A 10183-nucleotide genomic window follows, 5' to 3' on the forward strand; every position below is an offset into this window, starting at 1 on the left:
CATCGTATTTAATGAATAAGGAATCATTCTTTCAGTATTATGAGGTGATAATTTCGGTCGGGGCGTGGTCAAGTCCAATAAAGCCCGAAGGGCTTTATGATAGATTTTACCACGTTCCGACCGAAATCCAATAAAGCCCGAAGGGCTTTATGATAGATTTGACCACGCTCTGACCGAAATTATCACCTCATAATATTCAAAGAAGGATTTCTAATTAATTATATTTATATTATTTCCAATTTGACAATGTACACTTTAATTATAACAACATTATTTTAAAATCACTATTTTTTTGTAGCACATTATGTGTTGCTACGCGGCGCCACCAATACCGTTTTTCGGTTATTCTATAAGACACGCCCATTTTGTGTCACTCATGGTTTATGAAGTTATTTAAACAATAAAATGCATTCTTTGCTGATTTATTCGGGATATGAAGGTAGTAGCGACATTGCAGAAAAAATACATAACCCACGTTAGCGGGTTATGTAAATTTTTTCTGTAATGATCGCTACCTTCATTACCCGAATGAATCATCAAAGAAAGCATTTTATTGTTTATATTTACATTTTTTCTTTTAGCCAATTGATAAATTGATTATGAAAAGTAAGTAAAATTCACTAAATTACTGTTAATGTACGTAAGTACGTTAACTAAAAGAAACAGCCAAATCGTCTCCTGTGAGACTTTGAGTTTTTCGTGCAGTCCGTGATTTTTCCTAGGTAGTTGTAGGTCTCGACCAATCGATAAACTGGGCGTGTCAGTTTGGTCCTGTCACTTTATTGTCAGTTTCAGTCGCTGTAGATTTCGACCAATCAATAAACGGGGCGTGTAGATTTCAATCTGGCTGTTTCTATAGAGCTTTGAATTAACTTCAAGTTTCCGTAAGAAATAGAGAGAATAATACTTGGTAGATGTAAATATTGAGTTTTAAGGTTCAAAGTTGATTTGCAATGTTTTCACAGACAAAGACAGTTGACACTGTAAATTTAATATATATAACAATGACAAGGTTGAGTCCAAAATTAATAAAACATCCCAAAACAAACCAAAACACATAAACAAAATTAATCAGCTACATTTTAAATGACATCATGTTATCGAAAATTGTATGTTTATATGTGCACAGTTTAAATCAACATCAAGATATCAGTTTACATAATACATGTATAGTAAAGTAAATTGTAATTCCTACAGGGGATAAAACGATGGAAAACTATCAGAAACACCCACAGAACTACGGGTTAACAGAATCTCATCGACAAAGTGGGGTTTGATAATACCCTTATGATGGTGTAACACACGAAATCTATTCTCTAGACACTTGAAAGGAAATACAACAGACATTATACAATTATCTAAAAACCGTTCATGAAAACAGAGGCAGTAACAATATACTCGTCCCGTAACGCTTGGCTCCAATTACTTTGGTCAATAGCTGCGTTTAGTAATGAAGCCGGTTGGTTCTAACCGAGATAAACAACAGGAGGTCATAATATCATAATTATTTTATATTCATTAACAGTTCTTCAACTCCCCGCTCAAAGTATTGTTTTCATTCTAAAAATGATATCTGTTTTTCATACCTCGTATATGAATTAAAACCAACAGAAATGGTAATCCGATAAAAAGTAACAGCGTGTTTGCCAAGATGAGTTATGAAAAGGGTAAAAGAAGAAATGTGATTAATTCTAAATGGTAAATGGTAAATAGTTAATATGAAGTACTGTTGTTCTTCTTAATACAGCTGGGCCAAAACAACGATCAAGAAAAAACCCCACAATTCTTTATACAATACATTTTCAAAAATAATCGCCAAATCTGTGATAAAAACATGAAAAACTCAGAAATTTGGAGTATCGAATACTGCTGATGATCAGACAACATTAATTCAAAGAGAATAATGAATAATTTTGAAATGACCTAGCATTTAAAGTAATTATACGTATAAGTACATGTAAATTAGCTAATCACAACGGCTCTTGGCTGTTAAATTGGGAAATGTTCAATAATCCTTTGGTATTTATGTTGACTAAGTAACAAAATGTAAACTATAGCACGGCACGACAAGTTCTTAATTAACCGGTAAACTATATTTCATAGTACATGTTGTAAATAGTTAGTTAACGGTAAACTATAACATAATGTGTATTATGACTAGTTGGTTAACGGAAAACTATAACATTGTGTGTGTGTTATGACTTGTTAGTTAACGGTAAACTATGAAATGATGTGTGTAATTATGACTACATGTGGTTAATTAACTGTGGCTTTGTCATGACTATTTATTATGGTAAAATTTTATAATGATATGTTGTGTGTGTCATCGTTACTAACTAGTTAGCGGTTAATTAATCAACTTTGCGGAATAGTTAGCCACATAGCGGCGGCTATAGTTAAAACGGCTTAGTTGTGTACTGGCTGGCTTTGTGCAGTTAACAGTTAATATGTCGTGTGTTAACTAACTAGTTAAGCAGCAAGTTTGACAAGTTGTCTGGCTGGTGAAAAATTAACTATACATGTCTCACAGTTCTAACCACCGTGTGTGTTTTGACGAGTAACATGTAACTTAAGAAGTGGTTTATGATATCGTTTATTTATTATCCAGCATAAGTCTTTTACACATTCGGTAATTTGTTATAACTTGCAGTTTATTAGTTAACAGTACATGTATTTTGTTTACTGACATTGTAGACACTCATTGTCGATGACGTGATTTCCTTACGCTTTACCTTATAAAGAGACTTCATTCTTTTGAACGAGAGAAAGTATATGAAGGGATTAATGGCGTAGTTTGTCAGAATGAAGACCGTCCCTATCTGATACAGAAGGTGCGTCCACATTTCAGAGGGACCAAGGAGCCCGAACTGTATAAATAATATCATGAAGTCATTAATTACAAACGGGATCCGACTGAACACGAACGAAAGGCAAATGAGGTAGACTTTTGTGGTTAGCTCAGAGAATCCTTTCTTGTTTGAGGTTTGAAGGGAAAGGTTGGGCATGTTTTTTATCTTGATCAGTTTATAACAATGTAAAAACAGCAGCATTCCTGTAATTATAAAGAAAAACGGAACGCCGATAAAAGCAAAGTAATACATTATCAGGAAAAATTCGGGACAAGATTCGATAAACGATAAAACGACGGCATATGCAATGCACAAGACGGACAAAATGAACAAATTAAGCAGCGATATCTTGACCGCTCGATGCTTTCTATGAAATGTTTGGTATTTAAATGGGTTTGTGATCAGAGAATACCTCTCAAAGGCAAGCAGAACAATGTTACTCCCAGCCCAGAAGTGATAAGTGTACCCAACCCAGAAAAACAAAACGCAAAGGGGAATGTTAAGATAAAGCTCGAACATCATGGGAAATAGAATAAACATAAAGACATAAACTATTATAGTCGCCAAAAGGTCACCCATTGCCACCAGCAAAATGCATAAGTAAGTTCCGTTTTTGTACATGCGCCTGCGCAGTATGTTGGTGATTGTGGCGACATTGCCGAATATGGATATCAGACTTAAGATGGAAGAGACAGGTATGAGCCAACAGGTTAGGAACTCGTGCACTGAGCATAGAGCGACGTCGACGGGGATTGTGGTTTGCTGATAGACGCCGGTTGGATTCTGAGATGTGGATGTCGATTGAAGGTCTGATAAATCCTGTAGAGTTTTGGATTTGAAAGAAAAACCAGTGGCATCTTGGTCCGCTGATGTAATGTACACGGTGGTCACATCCGGGGCTGTTGAAGTCAAATTCTCCATGAAATCTCTTCTGATCTGAAAAATTGAATTCATTTCAAACATTTTGCGAATATATACAACTTTATTGAAAATAGAGTTGAATAGTTGTGCTTTAATACCGGTAAATAGGGTGAAAATTGTCAATCACTTTAGATAAGCATTGTACCAATGCCGATTGGGCCATTTTTCTATCAGCGTTGATAAATTATCAGCGAAAATAAGGTTTAAAAATCCGAAATATGAACCAAATAAAATATGAACATTGTAATTGCCAATATACTTACCCATCACAAAGGGAGCCATAATATGGAAAAATTGGTTTCTTTTTTATTTAATTCAAAACCAAAAGTGAAATTAACATTTAAAACATGAAGTCAATCTCTGCACACCGTGCTCTATACTATTTGAAGTGGTGTAGTCACGCCCATAAAAAGCGTTTGGATTACATTTAGTTTATAAAAGATGTGGCTTGAACTGAGACGAATAAAGCCAATAAGGGGGGTGACTATCACGCAGTCATTACTTTTTTAAACAAAAATTTAAAAAGATTAGGTGATATGATAGCGGAAATTGCCATTCGGTTAATTAAGGTCTTCCGTTTTCCAACGGTAGACCATATTGTTTTCGTTCGGTTTCTTTTTCCTATTATTATTTTTTTTTCTTACAAAATTTGTGCAGGCGATTTCTCGGAAATGGCTGAACCGATTTTCATGAAACTTTTCGATCTAATAGATATTAGTCCGAACTTAATATACATTTTTTTATTTTGATGATGTCATTTCCGTTCTTGAGTAAATGACGTTTTAGCGATTTTCAGAGGGTCGGCTTGTCCAGGGATCTCCTCCTAAACGGTAGAAGATATTGAGTTCAAACTTTCAGGGATTGTAGACAAGAGATTGTAGATGTGCAATTTGGCATTCATATTTGTCATGCTCAAAAGGCGTTAAAGCTCGCCTGGTCCCGAAAATTGAGACTAAAAAACGTCGTAATTTTTCATGGTTTTCTTAGTTTATCTCTTTTTTGAAAAATATTTTGTTAACACATGTAATGCAAAAAAAGTCTATATTTACAAGACCTTTCAGTTCATATTGAGAAATAGGGGCTGGCTCCTAACATAAGGGGACCAAAGGGCTCTAAAGTCTTTCATCTGTAGCCCTTTACTGAGGGATATTTTGTGAACGGTTATAGAAGCAAATATGTTTATTTTACAGTTATGTATGCAAGCAATGTAATGATTTTATCATGTGTTACGTAATTATGGTTTTTTAGGGGCCAAGAGTCCAGAATTTTGATCACATATATCTCAGAAAGAAAAAATATTTTGAAATGCAGTATAGAAGAAAAAATGCTCAAATGATGTATCAAATCATATGCAATTTTCAAAATTTCGTTAAACGGCCCCTATAAGGAGTTAAGGGATCGGCCCCTAAAATGTTCTTTCCAATATATCTCAAGAACGGTAACGAATTTCTAAACAGTTGTTGAACAAAATGTATTGAGATTTAAATGACCTTTTATTTGATATCGAGAAAAAGGGGCTGGCCCCTAAAATTAGGTGACCAAAGGGCTTTAAAGTCTTTTATTTGTAGCCCTTTACTGAGGGATATTTTGTGAACGATTATAGAAGCAACTAGACACGATCTCGTTGCGAGCAACGAATGGGTTTTCCGTCCGATTCAAAGATAAAATCGTAGATCTAAGCAAAAAATAGTAAAAAAAAAAACCTGCGGCAATCGGGGCTTGAACCCGGGCCCCCTGAGCCATGTCCACGACTCTATCGACTGAGCTACTCAGACTCTCGCTTAAGAATATTGACGCTTAATTTCTCGAGAATGTCTGAATAACCTGAAAGCATCTTGTTGCGAGCAACAAGTGGGTCTTTCGTTTGATTTTGAATTGATAGGGTTCAATTAAACTGTTGACATTTGGTACGATTTACTATCATATTAACTTCCTTATAAACTTATTTTTCAACCTACACTGCGAAATGCAGATTTCCGGAAAACGTCATTTTTAAACTTCAATATCTCCGCAATGCGTTGTCCGATTTTAAAACGGTTTTTAGTTTTGTATTCAGTACAAAAATGTCAACAAAACGCATATGCTTTAAAATTCCAAAAATCGAAATATTAGAATCACTTCCGGTGACGACCGGAAGTGACGGAGGACCTGCTCATATTAAAATTTGATAAGTTTAAAACATATTCTGATGGAAAAAAAATCGTAGATTATTTGATTTAAAAAAATTTTAAAACACAATTTTCCAAAAATGCTGTTTAAGCGGACCGGAAGTGACGGACGATCGTAGTTTTACCTGATCGGCCCTAGAAATTCAAAAATCTATCATTCCTGAAACTTTTAATTTTCTATCTTTAATCGTTTTTGCGAAAAAGGGAGAACAAGATCACTTTTTACAAAAAGAAAAACGAATATAACGGCCGAACGGAAGTGACGTCTTCAACAAAAATGTACATGATAAAAGACCTTGATATTTTGTATTATTCGTGAAATTTTCATAAAAATCCATTGTAGCATATTTGAGATATTTGAGTTTTATGAAAAATGTTAAGAAAAAAAAGAATAATAATAGTGAAAAATAGAGAAAAAGAAACCTAACAAAAACAATAGGGTCTTCCGTTGGAAACGGAAGACCCTAAATATGATTATCTCACAGTTATGTATCCAAGCAATGTAATGATTTTATCATGTGTTACGTAATTAAGGGGGTTTTAGGGGCCAAGAGTCCAGAATTTTGATCACATATATCTCAGAAAGGAAAAATATTTTGAAATGCAGTATAGAAGAAAAGATGCTCAAATGATGTATCAAATCATATGCAGTTTTCAAAATTTCGTTAAACGGCCCCTAAAAGGAGTTAAGGGATCGGCCCCTAAAATGTTCTTTCCCATATAGCTCAAGAACGGTAACGAATTTCTAAACAGTTGTTAAACATAATGTGTTGAGATTTAAATGACCTTTTATTTGATAACGAGAAAAAGGGGCTGGCCCCTAAAATTAGGGGACCAAAGGGCTCTAAAGTCTTTTATCTGTAGCCCTTTACTGAGGGATATGTTGTGAACGGTTATAGAAGCATATATGTTTATCTTACAATTATGTATCCAAGCAATGTAATGATTTTATCATGTGTTACATAATAAGGGGGTTTTAGGGGCCAAAATTATAGAATTTTGATCACCAATATCTCAGAAAGGAAAACTATTTTGAAACAAGTAAAGAAGAAAAGATACTCAGAATGGTGTACTTAATAATTTGCAATTTTTAAAATTTCGTTAAACGGCCCCTATAAGGAGTTAATGGATCAGCCCCTTAAACGTTCTTTCCCATATCTCTCAAAAACGGTAACGAATTTCTAAACAGTTGTTGAACAAAATGTGTTGAGATTTAAATGACCTTTTATTTGATATAAAAAAGGGGCTGACCCCTAGAATTAGGGAACTAAAGGGCTCTATGTTTCAACTGTAGCTCTTTACTGAGGGAAATTTAATGAAAGGCTATAGAAGCAAATATGTTTATCTTACAGTTCTATATCCAAGTAATGAAATGATTTATTCATGTGTTATGGAGTAAGGATTTTTTTAGGGGTCATGAGTCCATAAACAAGCTATATCTCAAAAATGAAAATATTTTGAAATGCAGTGTGGAAGAAAAGATGCTCAAAATGATGTACTTTACAAAATGCAACCTTCAAAACTTGGTTCAGCGGCTCCAATAAGGAGGTAAGGGACTGACCCCTAAAACTTTTTTTTCTCAGATATCTCAAGAACGGTGACGAATTTCTAAACACTTGTTGAACAGAGCTCTTATCCCTGAAACAAAATAGTATCTGGCCCTTAGAATGTAGACCCCGTTTTTCTATTCTAAATCATGTTTAGCTGTCAAATAGCAAAATCAAGATCGAATATGTATCTCAAATTCTAAAATCAGACGGAAGACCTCCTCGTTGCTTGCAACGAGATCGTGTCTAGTTTCAAATATATTTCTTTCCAAGTTAAATCTACATATACATTGTTTTTGATACTGTTATAATACAGGTTTGCAAAATTACAATTTTTACTTATGTAACGTGTTATTTAGTTATGAATAATTCAACAAACCATAAAAAAAAATTGCCTTAAGTTTTGATGGTATCGAACTAACAAGCTAAAAAGCCTAGTTATATAAGGTTGCCTATGTCTGGTGCTCAAACCACTAAGCCATTTTAGTCACATAAAGTGTGTTATTTTTAGGGTTCCTGTAAAGTGCGAAACGAAATAGGAATGAAACGAAATGAAACTAAACGAAATATACTAAAACGAAACGAAATCCACCGAAACGAAACGAAACCCACGGAAACAAAAACGAAATGAAATCAAAACGAAACGAAACTATCAAAATATTTCTGAAATTATTAAAGGTATAACCTTTCACGATGCGAATATTTTTCCTAAATTTACAGATTAAAAAGTTAATAAACACGATCCAATTTTCCATGTTTTCTTTGCTTTTCAAGATTTTTTGGATCAGTCCCCCCACACTTTATTAACGATGCTACGTGCCTGGATAGCGCATAATCTGATTTAAAATATAACCCACGTTGCATCCAATCAGCAGTCGCTAAATATTCTTTCTTTAAGAAATGTTTTTAATCGTTAAAAATTTCTCAAAGTTCACAGCGACGTCACATTCGTTTCGTTTCAGTATATTTCGTTTCGTTTCCAGTTCGTTTCGCACTTAACAGGTACCCGTTATTTAAATGCTATGTATATCCGACTTTGGTCGCGAATTTACGGACTTATTTTTGTTAAGGGGATGTGCGGCCTTCTTGTACATGTACATTCGAGGATAAGAATGTAAACTTTTCTTGAACTTGCTTGATTATGTTAAACTTTGAAACAGACCAAAACTGTTGCCAACAGATAAAAAAGCAATGAATATGAGGTTCTACATTTTTACATATGAATGTTTAGAGAAAATTCGTTAAAAATCTTCTTCTCAGAAACTGATCGGCCAAAAAAGATTAACTTGTGTGAAAGCATCCTCAGTTAGTGTAGTTTCACGTTTGTTCAAATTATATGATCCTCGGGGGTTGGGTGGACCGCCACAATAGGGGGTGAATTTTTACATAGGAATGTGAAGAGAAAAATCTTTAAAAATCTTTTTCTAAATAAAGATTTGTCTAGAAAAACTGCAACTTTAGTAAAAGCAACCTCAGAGAGTATAGTGTCAAATTCGTCAAAATCAATTTTAAGAGTAGGGTGGGGCCACATTTGGGGCGGGGGTCCAATTATACAAAGGAAACATTTTAAATCATTCAAAATCTCAAATGAAATAATACTTGTTTATGGTTTTGCTTATATGCAAGCATTTAACAAGCGTTTATATGTGAAAGTTAACGCGTTTTCTCTCGAAAATTTTTGAATATTTACCTAATGTCTTTTTTATTTTAAAGTTAGTTTATATACCCTAACAAGCTAAAGCGCCAAACACTTACCTTTAGGTTCCGGGGGAAAATACCTTCACTTTTCAAATCTTATAAAGGCGGGACTGAGATTTTGGTGGTAAAAAAACCCCTTGCTTTAGAGTTTAATAAAAATCCGGATAGAATATTGATATTCTATGAAAGTGGTCGCCTTATATATAGCTATTGTTGCGCGGCATTTTGTAGTATTTTCCGGATGTATTGATTTTACATAACAATGAGGATCGAATGATGCTTTTTAAAAGGAAGAAAAAAAAAAACCTTTTGTTATTCATTTTCAATGACAAGATAAAATTTCATATCTTGCGTTTTTGTACGGTAAATTAAAATAATGCAGAGAAAACCTTTAAACATCTTCAATTTGGTATAATCAAATATTTATCAATTTATTTGTTGACTTCATTAATTTTTTTCTTCAAGAAATATGATCGCTACCTTCATAACCCACAAAAATCGTCAATGAAAGCACATTATTGTTTATATTAACGTCTTTCTTTTAACTAATTAATAAATTGATTGTGAAAAGCTAGTAAAATTCACTAAATTACTGTTAATAAGTACGTAAGCTAAAAGAAAGAGCCAAATCGTCTCCTGTGAGACTTTGAGTCTGACATCATCATGATTATTTCGTGCAGTCCGTGATTTTTCACCCATCTTCTTTGATAGAGAACTATATGGTTTTTAAAAAAAATCTGACTTGATTACAAAATTTCGCAACCTTCCGTCGATCTTTCCTAGATTTAATGCATCATCAGAAGGAATTCTGGAAAAATTTAACACACTACCCTGCACTTGATGAAAACTTGCATGAAAATTTTCAACCTACACCCAATACCCCCATTAGATCTTTGTCACTACGCTACATTACACGTCAACAAAATATTTGTCAAGTTTACACAAACATCTTTACAAACACCTCAAGAGAGTTAATTTTCATATTTCGTTGAGCACCGGG

General features: G+C 33.9%; 1 protein-coding gene across 1 annotated transcript; it reads right to left on the reverse strand.

The window, feature by feature from the left end:
* Positions 1-993: 993 nt before the first annotated feature.
* LOC128155959 (olfactory receptor 51V1-like) lies at positions 994-9334 on the reverse strand. Its single transcript, XM_052817891.1, has 2 exons — positions 9241-9334; positions 994-3785 (listed from the first exon to the last, which is right to left on the reverse strand). Exon 2 carries the CDS (start codon positions 3768-3770, stop codon positions 2655-2657), a length of 1116 nt encoding a protein of 371 aa, XP_052673851.1. The 5' UTR covers positions 3771-3785; positions 9241-9334; the 3' UTR covers positions 994-2654.
* Positions 9335-10183: the final 849 nt, after the last annotated feature.

The sequence above is a fragment of the Crassostrea angulata genome, chromosome 1 (genome assembly GCF_025612915.1).
Source record: "Crassostrea angulata isolate pt1a10 chromosome 1, ASM2561291v2, whole genome shotgun sequence".
Classification (NCBI taxonomy): Eukaryota; Metazoa; Mollusca; class Bivalvia; order Ostreida; family Ostreidae; genus Magallana; species Magallana angulata.

Excerpts from the sequence above, each read along its gene's own strand:
- LOC128155959 (XM_052817891.1), bottom strand. The coding sequence starts at position 3,770 with ATGGAGAATTTGACTTCAACAGCCCCGGATGTGACCACCGTGTACATT.